General features: G+C 39.8%; 1 protein-coding gene across 1 annotated transcript in view; it reads right to left on the reverse strand.

The window, feature by feature from the left end:
* SUCLG2 (succinate-CoA ligase GDP-forming subunit beta) overlaps positions 1-21,877 on the reverse strand; it is a 261,484-nt gene that overhangs the window by 92,817 nt on the left and 146,790 nt on the right. The window contains exons 6-9 of the mRNA XM_040994784.1: positions 20,988-21,077; positions 14,283-14,379; positions 2,997-3,158; positions 824-966 (exon numbers count right to left, since the gene is read on the reverse strand). Coding sequence (XP_040850718.1) covers positions 824-966; positions 2,997-3,158; positions 14,283-14,379; positions 20,988-21,077 — 492 coding nt within the window. The remainder of the gene's footprint in view (positions 1-823; positions 967-2,996; positions 3,159-14,282; positions 14,380-20,987; positions 21,078-21,877) is intronic.

The raw sequence follows: 21,877 nt of genomic DNA on the forward strand, positions 1-21,877 counted from the left end.
AGAAATGAAATTAAAAACTGAGCAGCTCAGTGATTCCACTGCTGCCTGGTCCAACCTTGTTAGATAGCTGAGTGTGAGGTTGATGTTTTAGCTACTTTTTTCCCCAATCCAGCTGCCTTCTAATGCTCATCCTGGGAGGCAGCAGGTGACAACTCAAGAATGTGAGACTCTGCCACCCACATGTGAGACCAGAAGTCTCAGCTCTTGGCTTCAGCCTGGGACTCGAGGTCCCAGCTCCTGGATGCAGCCTGAGACAGCACCAGAGTTCCTGGCTCCTGGCTACAGTCTGGGATGACAGTCCCAGAATGGTGAGCATTTGAAGAGTGAACCAGCAGATGCATGATGATTCTTACTGCCTTTCAGACTGAAAACAAGAAATAATTTTTTTAGATAAAAAGTATGCAGAAGGAGGCAGAAGTTACTATTTCCCAGTGATACATGATCCTGCAATCTTATACTTCTCCAATACAATACTTTTCTGCCATTTTTATGAAAGCAATATGAAGCTGGGTCCGGCCTAAGTTATATAAGCACAGGGTAATAGTTTCAGTGTAAATTATTCAAATAATGTTTTATGTCAACTAACGCTTCATTGATTAGAATGTTCTATCTTTCATATTTACTTTTTTCACCAGGATTCAAAGCCTCCAATATAAAATCCTGGAGCTGGGCTTTTAAAGCCAAAGATGAGAATCATACCATCATGGAATGCATTTAGCATATGGTAGAATTTGCATCTGGGACAACAAAACATGTCAGCAGATGACTAACTTGATGTTCAGACTTCAGAACAGTATCTGGTTTGCCTTCAAAGACAGGTTACCTTAGGATCAGAAGTCAGCAACTTGAACGCCTGATACACTTGAGCTTCTTTGACACCACCACCAAGATCCAAGAAGTTGGCTGGCTTCCCACCATTAAGGAAAATGATGTCACACGTTGCCATGGCCAGCCCTGCCCCATTCACTGTGAAAGGCAAACAGCACATGAGGGCAATTAGTGATATGAGAATCCACAGGTATTTTTCATCCCCTGTTCTCAGGTCAACTTCTGCCTCCTTTGGAACTCTGTCCAACCAAGTAAAATCCATATTTTTTTTCAGACAAGCAGAAAACCTGTATGTAAAAAGTAAACCAAAAGGATCTGGGAATGAAGAGAAGGATTCACTGGATTAGGTTAAGGAAGGAGAAACAAGGGAGTTTAAATAAGTAACTACTCTGGTCTACTTCTATCGGAAAGATTTTTAGGTTTGGAAAAGCCTCAGGTCTTAGGAGTTTGCCAGACTCAAAAGGCTGAAATTCTTTCACTTGTTTGTTGGCTGAGAACATGCTTCTCTGAATGAGGCATCCCTTGGAGACAGAACCACAGAGACACAGAGAGCCCCAACTTCAACAGGGTTTCCTACTTTTTATACTTAGTACAATCATGAATGTTTACATGATATTATCAGGATAAACCGAGAAAATTCATCAAGAAATGACTACACTGTAAACAAAAATTCTTATTCCCTTGCTTCTCTTTCAAATTAATCCAGTCATTGCCAAGATATTTAAGAATTTTTCTTAAGGAACCAAATGAGGAGTTTTAGCATCAAAATTCTTCTTTTCTGGAGGTAAATACTATTGATCTTTTGTAATTCTTTTTATGCCCAATTGATATGAAATCATTTTCCTCTGCTTAGAAAGGAAAAACAAAATTTCCAGTGCACAGCAGAAAGTCTCAAGGTAAAATACCTTTCACTGTTCTTGACCCCTGAATCTCCCCAGCCAGCCAATGAACTGTGACTAATTTAATTAAGCCTGGGACAACTGAAAGAAAAATGCTTGATACAGGGTTTTAAAGCAATTTAAAAAGTGTTCATTGTAGCTTCGGAGGATGCCACTTGGTCAAACCACACATATCCACCAGAGGCTGCAAAGAATGTGTACTTAATTTGTTTTAAACACACTATTATACCTTTCCCCTTTCTAAATGCCTACAAGAATTGAGAGCCCATTAGCTTATCAGGATCAGAAGATGTGAGCGGCTGGGTACATTACAGTTATTGCACCAATACAAAGCAAGAGTTTTTGCCATCACTTGTAATTGGATGTCATTTTCTATTGTATTGAACAGCAAACTACTGGATGAGGTCTCTTCAGTTCTGAATATAATGGCACTGTTGGGTTTAATGAGCTACAAATCTTCTTTATTTTAATTCCATTAAGACCTCAGTTTCCAATGCAATGCACTGGTTCTACCAGAGACACAGGCTTGTGCAATTAACTCCAAAGTATATTAATCTCAGCCCCATAAGCTGTGGACAATACAGAAATTGTATTTCTCTGCAGACCCATTCTTATCACAACTAGATAAGCCATTTCCACAAATTCAGATCAGTATGGCAAAATCAACTCTCACTAATAAATTGACATCATTATTAAACTGGATATCACATAATCTGAAACTCTAATAAAATGGTTAAAGTATATGTCCCCTCTTACTTCTTCTAAAAAAGCAATTATTTTTAAGCACAAATTTAGTCTAATTCTTAGTACATTAACACTGACTTGGCAAGGCTTAGATTTCTGACTTAAGCAAAGTGTAACTGAGACAGACTCCATCATCAGTTCTCCGTCAGAGTTTTCATCCCAGCCAGATGGAAAATAGCTGAAGTCATTCCAGGGTACAGAGGGTGAGGTTAACAGCTTGGGGCAGTCATAACTGGAGACTAGAGATCATTCGAAACATTTTATAATCCACAGCATAGTCCCCATTCAACAATGAATGACCAATCCAAAATTTTCTAAAGTGACAAGAGTTGAGGACCTCCAATTGAAACCAGTGATAAGCAATTAAGAATAACTCCGGAGAATCAACTCTAGATTGTTTTCTAATGTTTTTGGTGGAAATTAACATCAAAAACAAACGAAAACACTTGTCTCTTTATTTGCTTAGTAATAACTTTTCAGAAATCAGAATTCACAAGGCATTCTTTTGATAGAACTACTTCTTACCAAAGCAGGCAATGTTCCCATCCAGTCCAATGTACTTTAGGTCATATCTGGCAGCTTCATTTTCAATGGGTTCGTTCTCTGATTTGTCATCCATCGCGAAGATGTCTTTTTGTCGGAATTCTGCATTGTCGTCGAAATTTATCTTGGCATCAAAACAGACAACTAAATAAAGAAAAAAAAGGACCATACCAAAATATTTTAAGAAACCATAAATTAAATTCTCTAAGGTAAAAGGCACAGGAGAAAACCAAAGCGAAATGACACTGTCATTGGGGTGGGGGTTGTTTCAATGATATAGGTAGGAGGGGCTACTGCAGATTTCTTGACCTTTAATCTTTACATTTACAGAGACAAAAAGAATATGATCCTTGTTCCAAAGGAATTTCCATTCTGGCAAACATCCCAATACAGTCTCTTTCCAACAAAATGACAATAAAACTTGCTGATGCCTGTTCAAAGCCAGAAGCCAGCACCCTTAGGCACAGTTTTGATTTGCCGTTTTTACTATGTCTGCTGTTTTTTCAAAGACTTATTTTTACTGGAAAGACAGAAGGAGAGACAAAGATCCTCCATCTGCTGGTTCACTTCCCACGTGTCCAAAATGGCTGGTGCTATGCTGATCTGAAGCCAGGAGCTTCTTCTGTGTCTCTCATGCAGCTGCAGGGTCCCAAGGTTTTGGCCCATCCTCTGTTGCTTTCCCAGACCACAAGCAGGGAGCTGGATGGGAAGTGCAGCAGCTGGGATAAGAACCGTTGCCCGTATGAGATCCCAGTGCTGGCAATGTGAGGATTTAGCCACTGAGCCGTTGCACTGGGCCCATATTTCTTATTCTTAATATTTATCTCCTGATCTATTAGCACTCCCTCTGTGCAGAGACTAGACAATGATAAAAATTCCTTTGTCTTCCTTTATCTCCCTTCTGACAAAATACACAACTGTTACTTACTCAATGACCTCTAGCATTTCCAAAAGACTGTGCAAAAAGAATGATGGTCAGGGGCAACAGTTGTTAAATTTGACTGTTAATAATTATGAAACCATTTTTACATTAAAAATTTTCTCAAAAGCACTGTACATTTATGTGTATAGTATCAGTTTTATACATACATAACATACACCTGACATGGTTACTACAATGAATTAACTCCTAAGGAAAGAATTCAAAATCTAATCTTTTAGAAATTTCTGCTATATCACACTAACTCTAGAACCATCATCCTTAGGCCTTAGTCTTCCTATTTGGGTAAAACTGTGAGCAACAAAGCCTGTCATACTGATGTATTTGCTTTGAGGTCTGCTAAAACAAGGGATATACCCTTCCTTTGTGCACAACCACACTGGAACTCTCTTCATTTCAGGAACCACACACACCGAGAGATGTACAGGCAAGGATGCCAGACATCAACAGTGCTGCTGTCTGCACATCCCACGACACAGCACACAAAGTACTTCCTCTGTTTAAGTCATATACGCATACAGTGAGGAAGACATTATGGTGGGAAGCAGGCTTGCCTGCACTCTTTTCATATCTCTCCTTCTGAGTAGAAATTAATTCCATATGATGGCATTTTATCACAAGATCCTTGAACTTAATTTAGGACCCTGATACGCAGGAAACTTTGACCAAGAATTTAGAGAAACTGCCCACTCTCCTCCTGCACTGCGGGCCAGCACCTAACTCTCCAAAGAGGTACAGCAGCAGTCTGGCATTATGGAGCTGTGTGCTAAGCAGCCACTTGCAGTGCCACCTCCCACAGGATCACTGGTTCACATACTGGATGCTCAGATTTCTTTTCCTGCAAATGTGAAATTAGCTGCATTTCCTGAAATGCAACAGAAAATGGCTCCAAATGCTTGGGCTCCTGTCATCCACAAGGAGAACCAGGTGAGGCTCTGGACTCCCTGCTTTGGCCTGGCCCAGTGCCAGCGACTGCAGCCCTTCGGTGAGTGGATTAGTGCAGGAAGCTCACGGCCTCTCTCTCTCTCTTTACCTTTTTCTTCACAACACACAAACATTTATGAAAAAAATGAGAAAGTGCATATCCAACTGGAAATCAACCACCATGGTGTAAAAAACTTGCTTTGCTTCCTATAAAAAGTAAACATGATGTTGCAACACCCCAAGGGTACAAATGTCAGCTGTAGTTTTTTTCCCCAAGGGTTCACATGCTAGAACAGTGAGGCCCTTGGATACAAATCTGCATACAACTGTGATATCCCCATCTAAGAACATCTGACATTGACATAAATGCAAATCTAGACTATACATTACCTAAAGAAGCACTGACTGACAAGAGAGAATCTTACAGGAAAGTCAACGTCTGTCTGAGTCCTTACTCCTACCACAAAATGTCAAACCACTTTTCCCACACACTGTGAATTCATTAAACAAATGGGTAATTACTTTCCAGAATACTAAAATCTTAATAATGGAATTGGCCAACATTCTCTACTTCGTACAATGGCCTGTTCTCAGCTATTAATGGCCAGCATAATAATCAATAGCACAGCAACTATATTCTGACCTTCCATTGGGTTTATAATACATTCTCATTAATTTATTAATAATTTTAGCTCCTCCATTATTCACTGGAAAGACTACTGTAACCGACACCTTCAAGATGAATGGGTAAAGGTTATCAAATTGACTTCCTAAATGGAGAGTTCCAAATAAAAAAAATTCTTGCTCAAGATCAATAAACCAGTAAATCAAAATAATTCCAAGCTGATCTTTGCCCCCATATAAACACTACAGCTACACACTACATGAGAGAGTGTAATTAATGCAAATATTTGCAAAGTTAAGAAGGCAGATTCAACTAAACACCTACAAAGCCAGATTTTGAAAAGACATTTTCCTTCAGTTTGATAGACATGCCAAACATAGAGCAGTGACTGTGCAGTCTGGTGACCACATAGCCTGAAGACCATGACCATGGAGTAACAAGCGTGCGTGTCTGTGCATGTGTATCTACAATGGCCTTTGCCAACTGTTCCCTACCCATAGACAAGATGAAATGCCAAAGTGAGAAGCAATATACCCATGCTTTGGAAAGTTAAAAACACTATACAACTATGAAACAAGCAAGAAGACTTCGTAGTCAATGAAGGGCATAAAAAATGAGAGTGCCAATCTCAAGGCCTCAATCTTTTGTCAGTGGTAGAGAAAGATAGAACAAAGCACTTGATGGGGGGTATGGGATGTATACTAGTTGTAACTGTGTAATATTCTCAAATTGTATTTACTTATCTGAAAAGTCAAGTGGCAAAGAAACAGCAGGGGGTAGGCCAGCCCAAAGCCAGGAGCCAGGATCTCCATTCTAGTTCTCCCGTGTGGTTGGCAGTGACTCAAGTGGCAGGGCCATCACCTGCTGCCTCCCAGGTACATCTTGAGAAGTTGGGTCAGAAACACAGGCAGGACAACTGGATACCATATACCCTAACATGGGATATTACTGGCCAACACAGTAGATTAGCCTGTTGTACCACAACATTCACTACCTGATGAATATTTTAAAAAGTACTCTGCCATACTGTGATTTATAATAAGAAATGTGTGTGTTTTAGTCTTCACCCTCAATTTTGGCAAAGACCCTAGAATTCTTGTAAATTCCTGAGCCACTGGGATATTACAAAATTCTTTTCTGCTAATATTTGGCTTTCTACTCTGATTCCTGATACAGAGCTCCCTACCCCAAGGAATTTCCTGGGAAAAAGGAGTCTTTTTTGGTGATGAGGAAACTCTTAATGCCTATGTTAGTGTCTCCCACCGACACTTTTGCACCATGGGGTTTTAAGAGCACAATGAGAAGGGGGACAGTATGAAAACTTCTGGCTGCTTTACCCAACATGTATGCTGTCTTACATACCTGCTTGCTGAGCTAGTAATTTCTAAAACCCTCGCCTTGCATGTGACAGGATCCATATGGACACCAGGTTGTAGCTCAGCTGTTGTACTTCTATTCCTATCCATCTCCCTGCTTGTGGCCTGGGAAAACAGTTGAGGATGAGCCAAAGGCTTGGGACCTTGCACCTGACTGAGAGACCCAGAAGAAGCTCCTGGCTTCAGATCAGCTCAGCCGCAGCTGTTGCAGCCACTTGGGGAGTGAACCAATGGGTAGAAGATCTTTCTCTTTGTCTCTCTGTCTCCTTGTAAATCTGTCTTTCCAATAAAAATAAACAAATTTTTAAAAATCTTTTTAAAAATTCTTTGTGATACAATTGAAGGAAAACTCAAGCATTGCCTTGAGTTGTATGAGCCATTGTAGTTAAGCAAACAAGTCTGAGGAGACGGTCCTCTAGTCCCATTTGCAGTTACAGAAGTACCAAAGATTCAGACTCACAACTGGTATCTGCCAAGAGGGATGTCCTACAAGAACAGCAGGAAAAAAAAAATCAATGTATTTGCTATTATTACACACATTCTGACACATGAAGTACTTCCCTTTCTTATTGCTGGCATCAGTAATGTAGCATCACTGTATACTTTTTTTTAACTCAATCACTTAAGGTAAGCTCTGGCATCAAAAACTGGGTACAAATTACAACTCAAACCCCTTCTAGCCAGCTAGCCTGGGTACATAACCTCTCTTAAGCTGCATGACCTTGATTACAAATTGAAGATCAGAGCACTGTCCACTACATGGTGCTGCAGGACAGAAAGACAGCATGCAACGCACACAGCTTGGACACCAGCACACATCACCACCATCTGAATGTACAGAGTTCTTCTGACACTTTCACATGACTGCAGCTCACAACTCCCCCTTTGACTGTCACTAAATATTATCTCGACTTTACCCCCGACCATTATAATCCCAGGCTTCTATTCAAAAGCAAATCTAAATGGCAGTCTAACCAGAGTTTACAAAAGTACAAGTAACCTGTGGCTATCAATAAAAAAACATCTTCTCAGCCCATGAGAATTTTTCCAACGGAAGGATTTTGATGGAAGGTAGCTTTGGGCATCATAAGTGACAAGAGACGAGGATTTCCGTCCAAGGGTTAAGGATAAAATAGGTATCTGGGGACCCTCAAATCACACCATACTCTTGCATAAGACAAAACAGTTAAAGACGACCTAACTCGGGTGTAGAAAACCAGTTTCAAGACCCAGATTATGTGAATACTCTTCCTTTCATGAAGTCGCACTGTTTCATTACATATTGTCTGTGACTACTGCTCAAGCCAACAGCAAAGGTGAACAGCTACAGGAGTTTTTCCAGGCCTGCATGCCCAAAATATTTACTAATTGGCAGTTTACAGGAAAAGTTAGCCAATACCTATTAAACAGTCTCACCACATAAGCGTTCTTAAAAATATCACAGCAAAGAAGAAACAGAAAAGGTGCATTCTGCTGGCATGAGCATAAAGAAGTACAACAAAAGTTGTTTGCTACACACCAGAAGCAGATCAATCCTTAAATACTGTCTGAATAGATGCCTACTTAACCCTGTAAAATCTTCCAAATACATTTCTAGATCCACTGCATTCACAATGGGTGATGTCAATGACAACATTAGGGCCATAAAATAAACTCAGATTCTCAAACCTTATTGTTCCTATTTTCAATACTCCAAAAACAACTACAAAAAAGAATGTATTTTGGGAGGTGGTAAGCTTGTTTCAGACGTTAGGGTTTTCAATGTCACACTGATTTTCTGTAGAAAATTCATCCTGAACAAAGGCTGTTCTGTGTACAAAGTTGGGGGGGGGGAAATCACATACCTATTAATATTTATCAAACCATTTTCATCATCAAAAGCACATTGTTACATGCTTGATAGACTCTACAAATGAATTTTTCTCCTGAACAAATATCAAAGCTAGCTGTGGTACTTACATTCACAAAGTGTTTTTGTTGTTTTTGTTTAGTAGTGCAACATTTTGTGAGCTACTAATTCAACAACCTCGATGGAGAACATGACTGGCAGCTGGAGGCCTTTGACCCCCGAGTTTTAACAGAAGAACATGGCACAGAGTTAGACAAAAGAAAAGCACATTTCAGAGGGGAGACTTCTATGTAACAGGAACATAAAGACAGCAGGAAATAACACTGCCATAATTAGTTTGAAAAATAATCTGTCTTCAAGCAATGAAGTGCATTTGATTTGTGATAAATAACCATAATGCACTATTGAAATGTACCTTGCCAAGATGGCCTTAAAATGCTGATGCTTTAAAATCAGTCTCACTTTCCATTAAATATTGATGTTCCAGGAGTTGTATACTTTTCAGAACTTTTCTTTAGTGCTATGAAAAAAGAAAACACACACGGGGTAGGTGGGGGTGGGGGAGTAGAGAACGGAAAATGTTCTTGAAAATAAAGTCTTGTGCATAAAGAAACAGAACAACACCCACGGGCAACATGGGCACTTGCAAACATGAAGCAACTGGGAGGTTATTTAGGGAAACCAATCTGAAGAAAAAGACTTTAAGTGGCCATTAACTTTGGATCACCGACACTTAATTCTTAAGGAATTTGGTCAGAGCCCCACACAGTAGCCTGGTAGCTAAAGTGCTTGCCCTGCATGCACCTGGATCCCAAATGGTCAGCAGTCAATGACCCAGCTGGCTCAGTTCCCATCCAGCTCCCTGTGTGTGGTCTGGGAAAGCAGTAGAGAAAAGGCCTTGGATCCCTGTACCTGTACAGAAGACTCAGAAGAAACTCCTGGCTCCGGGTTCCGGGTTTTAGATTGACTCAGCTCTGGCAGCTGCAGCCACTAGGGGAGTGAATCAATAGCCAGAGAATTTTTTCTGTCTCACCTTCTCTCTGTAATATCTGCTTTTCTAGTAAAAATAAATAAATCTTTAAAAATATAGGGATATGGGCAGACAGTAACTTTCAAATTGAGTCTATTGTGAGATCTTTGAACAGTCTTTTGTTTCCAACTGTTGAAGATGCCTAGGAGGAAGGATGCTTGGTTTCCGGGAGCAGAGCATTCTGTGTTGTCATGAGCTATGCTGTGCAGGGTAGAATAGTCCATATTCCTGGCTTTGACCTGTGAGATGTTGGAGACATCATCCCCAAAATGGGACATCCAAAACTATTCCTGGAGACGGCCAAATTTCCCAGGGAAGAAAGGACTACACTTCTCATTGAGAACTTCGTGCATTAAAGATTAAAAAAAAAAAAAAAAAAAAAAAAAAAAGAGTGTGGGCAGGCAAAGCTAGTTAAAAGTGGGAGGAAGCAAAATATGGTATAAAACTGTTGCAGTGGCTTGCAAAATGAATGTAGAGATGGTTGGGGATATACAAATAACCAATGAAGAAACACTGTTTCTTATTTGGTCATTAGTTTAATAAATTTTTGAAACTATAGACAAGCAAGAAAATTATAATTGATGTCTCTTTGACTTTTCAGGCAAAACAGTTTATTTTTTGCTGCAGGAAAGGTTTAGTTTTCCTTGTGGACCCACCCATTTTGACCCAGTCTCCCTTGTTAAGGAGGCAGATGAGCCCTGGAGCTCATCTTTGCTGCTCCCTGCAGAAAGCCTGCAGGAGTCATCTGAAAGCAGAGAATTCCGATTCTCGCCAAGTCTGAAGCCAGCCCACACTTCACTTATTTTTGATTTATAAAATCTGAGAAATATAAAGAATTCCGCATAGACACACAGACAGAAATTCACTTCCAAAAGCCACAAAAGCCCTCAAAAGACACAGCATGGGTTGGACCAAAGCCAGGAGATAGGAACTCTGTCTATGTCTTCTGCAAAGATATTAAGAACCCAAACTCTTCAGCCTTGGGTGCTGCCCTCCCCAGAAGGTATTCATAGGAAGCTGCATCTGGGAGCAGAGTGGGACCAAAACAGAGACACCCCAATATGGGATACAGATATAGCAAGTGGTATCTTCACCAATACATCAAATGTTCCCTTCCATGTCACGTTGGACATGAGCCAGTCACACAAGAACAACTAGGTTTCTCTCACCTCAGGAGAACTTCCAACAAAAACCCGAGATGATACAGGTTTCTCTAACTAGCGACTCTCGTGATCTTGGCTAAGAATCAACAAAATACATCGGAAGGGACAGATTACATTCTCTGAATCAGATTGTTCATCAAATGAACTAATTAGAAAACTAGTTCCAAGACAATAATTCTTTTTTTAAAAACATAAAAAACATCCTTGGGATGCTTATTAGCAGTGTTCTCAAGATTACTGTTCCTCTTCAACTGGCATCATCTGTTATACCAATTTGGATGGTATTTCAATAAGAAAATGGGATGAAAAGTTTCTTTCATGCAAAAATCTTGAAATCCATGTAATTTTTCCATCCCATAATCCTTCTAGAGGCTGCTGCTATGGCACAGCAGTTAAAGCCTCTGCCTTAGGTGGGCACTGGTGTATGCCCCAGCTGCTCCACTTCTGATCCTGCTCCACGTTAATGGTCTGGATAGAGCAGTGGAAGATGGTCCAAGTGTCTGGGCCTGTACCACCCACATAGGAGACTTGAATGAATCGCCTGGGTTCAGCCAACCATTGTGGCTGTCTGGCAAGCAAATCACTGAATGGAAAATCTCTCTCCCTCTCTCTCTTGCTCTGTAACTGTGACTCTGAAATAGATGAATAAATAATAAATCCTACTTCAAAAACATACCTAGACATCCCTCACATGCATGCATTTGATTTTTCTGCACCAAAATAAATATCTTTTAGTTTACTATGCATGAATATTTTTTAGATATTAAAAATATTGCATGAGCTATAACATGGATTTAAAAATAAAATGTTCTTCACTTAGCAAAGGCAAACTACAAACTGAAGAAATTGTATAAAGTGGCTTAAAGTAAAAAGAAATGTTGGTATGAACCTGAGCTCCAAACACATCATTATTAAATCAGGCTTCACTGCAAAAATTTTCACATATCTTCTGATGCTGCTGATATAAATGGACATAGCTTAAATCTTCACATTATAGATATTAAGATTATCAATATTGCTAAAATAAATGACGGCTTTCCAGTTCTTAATATTGCTGTAGGACATTATGACAACAATGAAGACCAATTTGTACATTTGGTCATTAATCACCATTTCCTAATTGGGTTTAATTTGACTACTGCTCATTAGAGTTATAAACCAACATACTGATTTAATTGTGAATATAATTCATTAGCCAAACTTTTACGGTACAATGAACAAATTAATAGCTAAAGATAATTCTGCTCTTAAAAATATCGTGTTAAGACTTAATGTTTTAATGAACTGTTTTATCATGATTCTTTAAAAAAATGAAAAATCCCCTTCCTCTTTATAATTAAAATGCAACCTCAAACTTCATGAGGTTTGCAAACACCCTCTAAAACACTTCCTGCACCCCTGCTGCTCACTGACAGACCTCAGCCTGCTCCAAAAGGCTGAAGAAAATAGAGCATTGTAGTCTGATTTCTATCCCAATCCACAGCTGAATTTCCATTTTTTCAAACATGAAGTCCTGAGTTACTTGCACACACTAGTTTGAAAAGCAACACATGACCTTCAAGAACTTTCCCACTGAACTTCCTTGTTCATTCCTTGAACAAGCCACTCAATGCAACATGAATTTTGACTAGTATCCCCAAATTGGAGGCTACTTCTAGATCACTCTGAGGAAAGCAAATTCACAGTGGAATGGGGGAAAGCTACAAAACAAAAGATTTAAGCACAGCACTGTGAGTCAGTGTGGCATATCAGAATCAACATGTCTAGTAGACAAGAGTTCAGATCTCAGCTCCTGAAGAACCAGAAAAATTCTATTAAACAGTTACGAATAAAGGCCACTTGCACGTAAATTACATGGCACATTTTTTCACTGATGGTAATCCATGCAAATCATGAAATACATATTTTTTAACAAAACATTTTTTTAGAAAAAAGCCTTATTTACTTGAAAGGCAGAAAGAGAGATATAGCTTCCACATTCTGGTTCACTCTTCAAATTTCTGCAATAGCTGCAACTGGGCCAGTCCAAACCCAGGCCAGAATTGCATCTGGGACGTTCCTGTGGGTATCAGGGACCCAAGTAATTGAACCCTCTTCTGCTGCTTTCCTGGGTGTATTAATGTTTGTTCAGTGGCTTCTCAAATAGGAACTCTTCTGCTTGCTCTGATCTGAGACCCATTCCTTTTCCACACCCTCTATCCTTTTCTCCATCTGAGCAATTGTTAGGGAATGTCTTTCTTTCTGTGTGACAATGTTTACATATGCAACAGGTTACCTCATCTTTCATACTGACTTTATGAGACTTATTTATTGGATTAAGAAAGAAAAATTAAGGCTTAGGCCGACTAAGCAACTAGCTCAGATCTACCCCACAAAAGAAGAGGTCCAGAATTTGTAGCCAAGACTGCTAATTTTAATGACTTAGTCATCTAGTTTATATTTTTTGTTTTGGTTTGGTTTGGTTTGGTTTGGTTTTTAATTATAGTGAAGATCCTCTGCTCAGGATAAAAGGAGAAACGTGCTATCTCCATCCTGGTCCACATGTTATGTAAATGCACATTAGGATTTACCCATTTATCACTTCAAAAGGAAATCCTATCAGCCAACTAACTGCTCACAACATGCTGGGCAGTGAGAGGAAACATACTGAAGAAGACCATATTCAAGGAACTTTCATACTGATACTATGTTATCCACCTGTTACCTGACTCCCAACAACATCTCCCCTCAAACACATTCAAACTTTTTGCTACCAATTTGATATGAACCTGTTGAACACTTGCAGTCTACCTGACATAGTACAATGGTGGTAGGTAATGAGATATGAAATAGTTATTTATAAGTAATTGACAAGACAAACCTTCACCACACCAAAAGGCCTTTTCCTCCTACTGCAAGTAGAAATTATAACAAGTAGGTGAAAGAGTTCTTTGAGGTAATAAGGACTTCACCAGGATGGTGTAACTACAGTATAGGAGACAGGCAAAACTGGCTGTACAATAGCAGGTGTCATAACAGTTCCCATCCCCATCCAAACTCTTCCACATGACAGCAGCAAGAGACCCAAAGAAACAAGGGTTCTATTTCTGTGTGCCCACATGCAGGGCTGGTGGGGGTGCAATGAGGGACATGAATGCTTTCAAGTAAAATGAGACAAAGCTTCCTTTGAGGCGCGATATGGTTGCAAACATATCCAAATGCCACAGTGTTCAACTGAATCACAGGAACGTCTGAAACTATGGCTCAAAATAAACTACTGAAAAAAATTAATGCTGCTGCCACAATCTTTCATGCATTTATTTCATTGCGAGCATAAATAAACATAATGTATTCAATTTTATTATTATTATTATTATTTTACCTTGTCCTTCTGGAGTTTCACCGAAGGGATTCACTTCCACCTGAGTTGCATCAATTTTCAGGAAGAGATTATACAGCTTCTTAATTTGATCTGCAGCCTAAATGTGATCAAGTGAAATGGAATTACACCAAAGTGGTAACAGAAAATTTATTTTGCTAGATTAATGAAACTTTAAAAATAGCAAGTTACATCTTTAATTTCAGCTGGGCTTTCTGAAGAGAAAAAAAAAAGCATAATTAATCTCCACTGCTATTCATTACAAGGAATCGCTCAAATTTTCTCCATACACCAGTAGAGACCATTACCAAGAAAACAAAATATTTTTGGTACAGCTTTAAAACGTTGTTAATCTTTTTGTAAATTATCATGTCCCTATTAGCCAAGTTATCCTGTAATAGAAGCTATAATCATTAATACAAACAAGCTCCATTTAAGTAAAAAGTAAACATGATTTCGAGACTTTATAATGACTAAGTTTTCCTTATTACACTAGAGCCGAACAGTTATTATATTCATCAATTCAAGCCTATAATCTATGAGACAACAATTACTGAGTGTCTAGTGGAAACTGTTTCAAGACAGAAAGATGCAGGTCTGAAGAAATACAGCAATAGCACAGTCCAAACTTAAAGCACACCGTCCCGAAAGCAAATGCCACTAAGGACAAGGATACCCGAGGCTTCTCCTAGCATTACTCCTCTGAATTCACTGTTCTCAATCTGCTTCAAATTCTCTCAGTCATTCTCTCCTTCCAACACTGATTCTCTTTCTGTGTCCCAGCAGGCCGAGCCTGGGTAGGTGAGCGGAGGATAGAGACGCCAATGGGAGTTACGGCTCAACGCAAAACTATAGTGGGAGCTGAGATCTGGGTTTCAGCATCGTTCTTGGCTTCATTTTATTGACAATCTAGCCATGGTTTATAACCCTTTATCATGTGCCACCAGATCTATAGTCTATGGCCCTTTCTCATCTCTATGCTGTATTTCTGGGGAGCTGGAACTCTCAAAGTTCCTGGGCCAGCTGGCTTCCACATCAGTTCAGCCCTTAGGAAATAGTAGATAGGTTCAGGACAACAGAGCATGGGGAAAGCCACCTTGTTTCTATTCCTCTTCTCCTCCCCGCGGCCTGTCCCTGCTCCTGCTGGACCAGCTCCATTGAGAGATTCCCCCAGGGTTCTAGCTTCAGATTCCAACAGTCAGTAGCACCATGGGCTCTTCTCATGTTCCTAGAGCCCAGGCACAGAAACAATTTTCTGATTTATTCCATGTTGTTCTCTCTTAATTAAAGATCTAGTCACACAGCTCCTATGTAGCGAATTCCAGAAAATAAACCTTCGTTGGTATAAACATTGGAGGCAGTTCTAGATTTGACTGAAGACGTCTTATAGGTATAGTTTATGCTATGTTAGTGCATTTTACATCTAGTTATGAATTTACTTAAATCCTAATCTGAAACCAGTGTACTGATATAAACAAATCTCTATAATCAATAAGACCAGATGGGGTGAGAGTTTGCCCAAGCAGAGAGGAACCATGAGTTCATTCCACATTTCCCATGTGGGTGACAGGAACCCAGGCAGTGGAGCCATCACCATTGCCTTCCAGGGAGCTGCCGTCAGGTGTCGGAGGTGGCCATCACACTTAGGTTCCCAAAAACGGGCACAGGCATCCTAGATGCTCAGCGTCTGCTGCTGAATTAGTTTGATATAACTTATAACACTGAGCTTACACATTTATAGGATAAGTTTCCCAGAGTTGAGCAGAAAGAGATACAGATTTCAAACACTGAGCGATGATTTAAACTGCTGTGGATGGACGCCTCCCCTGAGGTTCATCTCTAGAAGCCAGAAGACGACTACACTTTGTCACACCTACCCGAGAACCCATCTGGACCACTGCTTGTGTCTTAGGTAAAATAAACAAATAAATAAGTTCTCTTTCTGACACAGATCCTTCATTTGCATCTTTTTTCATTATGAATGAGTTTAAATGTCATTTTGTGAACTTGAGAGATACCTTTCCATCTTATCCAACCATCTTTTTTCTTTAACTTAAAGCATGCATTTTTACTTGAAGAAAATCAGCACCTTATCTCATAAAGTCTGCAAGTATTTCTCCCGTTTAACATGTATCTTTCACAAGTGGGTTTGCCACTTCTGCCACTGGGAAACCTGATGACAACAGGGACCCTCTTTTATGTCTCTGATTTCCTCTTAAGACGTTAAAAGCCTAATCTTGTTCTCAAAGTATTGACCACATTTAGTATTGATCATTATTTTCTTTAGTACTGCAGCAGTTTATTTAATGCTTACTCTTTTTGTCTGAATCTACACAGAATTTGAGTTAAAAAGCGTAAATCCTGGACCAAGTGGAGTGACCTAGTGCGTAAAGTCCTCGCTTGAACATGACGAGATCCCATGTGGATGACGGTTCTAATCCCAGCAGCCCCACTTCCCATCCAGCTCCCTGCTTGAGGCCTGGGAAAGCAGTCGAGGATGGCCCAAAGCCTTGGGATCCTGCACCTGTGTGGGAGACCTGGAGGAAGTTCCTGGCTCCTGGCTTCAGATCAGCTCAGCACTGGCCATTGTGGTCACTTGGGGAGTGAATCATCGGACAGAAGATTTTCCTCTCTGTCTCTCCTCCTCCTCTATATATCTGACTTTGTAATGAAAATTCATCTTTTTTTTTTTTGGTGTAAATCCAAGAAATAACTCATCGATACATTTTTTTTTTTAATTTGGGGGGAGTTCTAAGTAACAGGATGAGCTTGCAACATGAGCTGTATCAGTGACCCCTGAGAGAACCACTACACCCACAAACCTCTGCAAGGTGTCTGTCTTCAAATAACACTAGCTGAGTTCATCATCACCTTAATAATTTTGTGGAACCCCATGATAGAAACAACCTCTGGACACACAACCCACACAAGAGCTAGATCTTCTAGCTATGTCAAATTTTCCCTTTAAAAAAAAAAAAAAGACTGAGGCTGGACCAGTGTCTTCACTGTGGGAGGTCGAGCCTCAATTTGTGAGGCTGGTATCCAACCTTGGAGAACAAACTGAATTCCTAGTAACGGCCCTGGGAAAGCAGCAGGTGATGACACAATGACTTGGGCCCCTAGAACCCTTGGAAGGGACAGGGTCAGCTCTAGCACTGGTCATTGCGGGAACCTGGGAAGTGAACCAACAGAGGCAAGATCTCTCTCTCTCTCTCCCTCTCCACCACTCTGTTCCCTAAATTAATAAATAAACCCTTTTTGGAAAAATCAAGCAATAAACAACTGAGGTATAAACAACAACAAAAAAAAGTAAGAATTTTTATGTCAGCCACTTTTAAATGTCCACACAATGGGAACTTTAAAAAAGTCCATGGAATAGTGAAATTGAAACCCAAGTGTACTTTGGTGCGAAGAAAAAAAAATGTTGATATCTATGCACAGCTTTCCCACAGTATGCATTTTTCACATACACCGAGAAGAGCCTGTGTCAACTCCAGGGCCTTGCACACTCACAATGCTATGCTTATCAGTCTATAGAACACCATCATGATGATTCCAAAGTGAAAAATCGAAGCCACTGAACAAGGGGCACCATGCTCTCTGGTCCTGGTCACTGCAACCAATATTTCTCCTTGCTGCCTATGAATTTGATCATTCTAGCACCTTCTGCATATGGAATCACATTGCATGTGCTTCTTCATGCGGCTATTAGAGCACAGCCACGCTGAGGGACATCAGAACAAGCCTCTTCAAGACTGAACAACCTTCTCTTGTTCTGTTTCGTTTCGTCATTCATCCACAGGTACAAATTTGGATGGCTCTGAAACTCTTGCATGCGCTATTAATACAGTAGGAAACCTAAACTGTCTGTGTTAAAGCTGCTATAATTGTACAGCAGCACATTTGGGGGGTATTTTACTATCTTATTTTCTACTGTTGAGCAAAGAATGTCCATAAGCATATTGTGAACAAGATTATGAGTAAACCTTTATTTTAACATCTATATGGAAGACATGTGTAAACTAAATGGCAAACAAGTGGTAGGAAAGCAAAAGTGGTTCATGGGACCAGGTGTAACCACTGAGAATAGCAGGCACTATACCAACCTGGTGCTAGTTTTCTTGCTTCCTAAATATGCTCTAAACATATTAAATATGGGTCAAGGAAAACATTCTGTTGATCACTTTGTAGTCAGTTATTTCCTCCATAACCTACTTTCTCAGCTTATAATCACTCTACTAAGGTACTTCGAAAATTCAATGGGAAACAGAACTAGAAGTTTATAGTGCTGAAAAAAAAAAAAGCCTTGGAAATTGCGCAGTTTTTCACAGTAAATAGTTTCCATAAACATGCATACATGGATTTTGAAAATTTTTATGCCAAAATAAAATTCTATTTCCCACAAACAATCTGAAGGACCTCTACATGTAAATTTTTTTCCTGTACTTTTGACATCAATTATTGCTGGCTTAACGTTGTTCAGTAAGCAATGAAAAGATTATGACTCCTAGAATCAGATATACACAAATGATGCCCTGACAAGGTGCCCTTTAAAGAAATTAAATAGATAAGTAAACTAAAAACAAAAGCTCAAAAAGCAAAAACCCTAGAGTGTTGTGGGAATTAGGGAAATGTGAAGAGGATTTATGAATCACCCTGTATTTCTCTCATAACATAGGAGAGAAGTATTATGATGAACACAATGCCTTCTATGGAGCAACCTCCTGAGCTTTCAAACCACGCGCTCAGCAGATTTTTCCACTCAAGATTTATCCTTCTGCCACGTAAAGCTACCTCCTGCTCACTCCCTACAATTTCTTCAAAATTAACATGCTGTGTTGTTTCACTGATTCATGCTCGTGCCAAATGGTTCATATTACACACACACACACACACACACACACACACACACACACGCCAAGCATCTTGTAGGTTTTCAGCAACAATGAAGTGAGAAGGACAGACAGCTCTGGTGTGACTCACGCTCGGTCTAGCAAAGGTGAATGCAAGAAAAATGGAGGTGTATAAAACGCTGTAGAGCAGGGCCCGGCATGGTAACATAGTAACTAAAATCCTCACCTTGTATGCACTGCGATCCCATATGGGCTCCAATTTGTATTCGTTTACTCTATTTCCCTTCCAGCTCCCTGTTTATGGCCTGGGAAAACATAAGAGGATGGTCCAAGCCTTGGGACCCTGCACCCATGTGGGAGACCAGGAAGAAGTTCCTAGCTCCTGGCTCAGCTCTAGCTGTTACAGCCACTTGGTGTTGAACCAGCAGATGGAAGAAACTTCTCTCTGTCTCTCCTTCTCTCTGTAATTCTGACTTTCCAATAATAATGATTTTTAAAAAGTGCTGTAGAGCAGGGCTGCTTGATACACTGTGGAGCTGGACACAGGACAGTGCAGCTAGCAGAGTCTAAATGGCAGAATGGCCCTCTGAGAACCTAACTACCACACAAGATGATCATTTGTAAATATCAAGTGACTTTGCTGATGGAGGTTAAACTAACCACTACCACACAGATCCAAGAATATTCCAGTATCTTCATCAACAAAGCACCCCCTTGGCATTGTTTCGCCGGTCTCAGAAATGACAAATTCGTTCCTAAAGTCGGACATCAAATCCCAACCCCTCCTCACTTCTCCCAAGCTCTGGTCCTGGGTGATTCTGTCTATTCTACAATCTATGATCTTTTGCTTTCCAAGGGAATTCTTACTTTGAAATGAAATGTTGTTTAAAATGTCGTTAAAACATACATTTAAAAAAAAATCATATTGTACTTTACTCTTCTTTGACTTCCTACTGTCACCAAAAAGTTTCTACATGTAAGAGTCAGTTAAAATAAAACATAGAAGGTGGGGGGTAAAAAACCAGGTCAGAAATAGTACTGCGTAATTAAAGGGCATACTTAGTAACCATCACGGAGTCCCAGGCAGGACATGGCACACATACACACATGAATCTACAAACACACTCACACATGTGCATGTGCAATCTAGAGTAATTCATGTGTCCTGGGTAATGCCAGGAAGTAGGAGCTCTCGTGATGCAACTGCAGAACGAGGAAATTGAGCTGTGTGCCCACACCCCTCAGGATCCAGGGGCTGGACCCGAGGCAGGGCCATGTGGAGGAGCTCAGACTCCGTCCTTCAACTGCTCTCACGATAATTTTTTCTGCCTTAGTAGTCAAGGAATTTCATTGTTCATTTGGCGTATTTTAAACTGTTCCCAGCTAAATTCCACTTTCACGCCATCAATATTCTTCTGAAGTGCCCATTAGCTATGAAAAATAGTAATTAGTTAAGCAATGTACATTATCCATAACAAACTTAACTGGCCTTTATGGTGTATCATAATAAGCATGTTCACACTCCACCGAATTAATGCTCACAGTACGTCTCTTAAGAACTACCATCACCCACATTTTACAGATGGCGAAAGTGAACTTTGGAGTGTAAGAGTCGCAAAGGTACTAGGTGGAAATTACTAACAAAACAGAGATTCTATCACAAAGTATACACACCAGTGTACAGCACTCACACATATGCATGTGTCACACAAAATCTTCAGGAAATATCTTTCATGGTCATAGACAACTGGAAATCTTGCTTCCTCGTAATCACAAACATTCTAAGCAATTAGGCAAGATTCTTGATGTTTTCTGACACAGGCCACACACATTTGTCTTCCCGTCCCTCGTGTACCTGGTTTTTCAAGGGTCCACGGAAGCCGAGGTTTTCTGCCATCCGCTGAGCCTGGCTGTCCTTTATTCCTTCAAAAATGTCAATTTGTTCCTAGGAGAAAGCACTCAAGTGAATGAAATTCAGAATAGTCTGGTGAGAAGGTTTACAACCTCCAAAGAAAATGCTTAGTATTTATTTGCAAATGAGTAATTAATTAGAATGTGGCACCTTTCCAGAGATCTCCGAGCAGGGCCACTGTGGTGGCTGCCCATAGGGTATGTTTTAATTAGCAGGCCATCCACGAAACAGCCCTTCCAAAAACTATATAATTCTTCAAGGTGCCAAGCCGACAAGACAATCTGATAGCAGGTTTCACTTTTAATTACTATGCAGATGGCACTGATGAATATTTAGTCAGTTAATTTTTATGACATTTTGGAGAGTTTCCAAAAGAAGACTTTTCTGTCTAATATTGCTGTTAGGATAAGAGCTTGTTATACACAGGTTAAATATTATCCTATAATTTAGAGTCTGCTGTTGCTGATAATTATTAATATAACAATCTCAAAAAGATGCAACATTCACACATTATTTCGTGCATTCTGACATTTTCTTAACAAACAGAATGGCTTGATTAAGGAATATTAATTTTAAATATAGCAGGGTATTATTGGTAAACTACTTTGCAAAGTGTTAATTTTTACTTCCAAGATAGTTTATGGGAACATGTAGCACTGTAAAAGTATATTAAAATCTAATTACCAGCATATGAGCACATTATCCAATGAAACAAGAAATAACATTTACTCTCGAAAAAAGGTAAAATAATTTAAAAAAAAAAAAAAAAAGAGGAGGAAATAGGAAGGGCTGAGTGTTTGACAAAGGTGTTAAAATGTCACTTGGGATGCCAT

The sequence above is a fragment of the Ochotona curzoniae genome, unplaced genomic scaffold, assembly GCF_017591425.1.
Source record: "Ochotona curzoniae isolate NIBS_2020 unplaced genomic scaffold, NIBS_Ocur_1.0 contig_908, whole genome shotgun sequence".
In the NCBI taxonomy this organism is placed as follows: Eukaryota; Metazoa; Chordata; class Mammalia; order Lagomorpha; family Ochotonidae; genus Ochotona; species Ochotona curzoniae.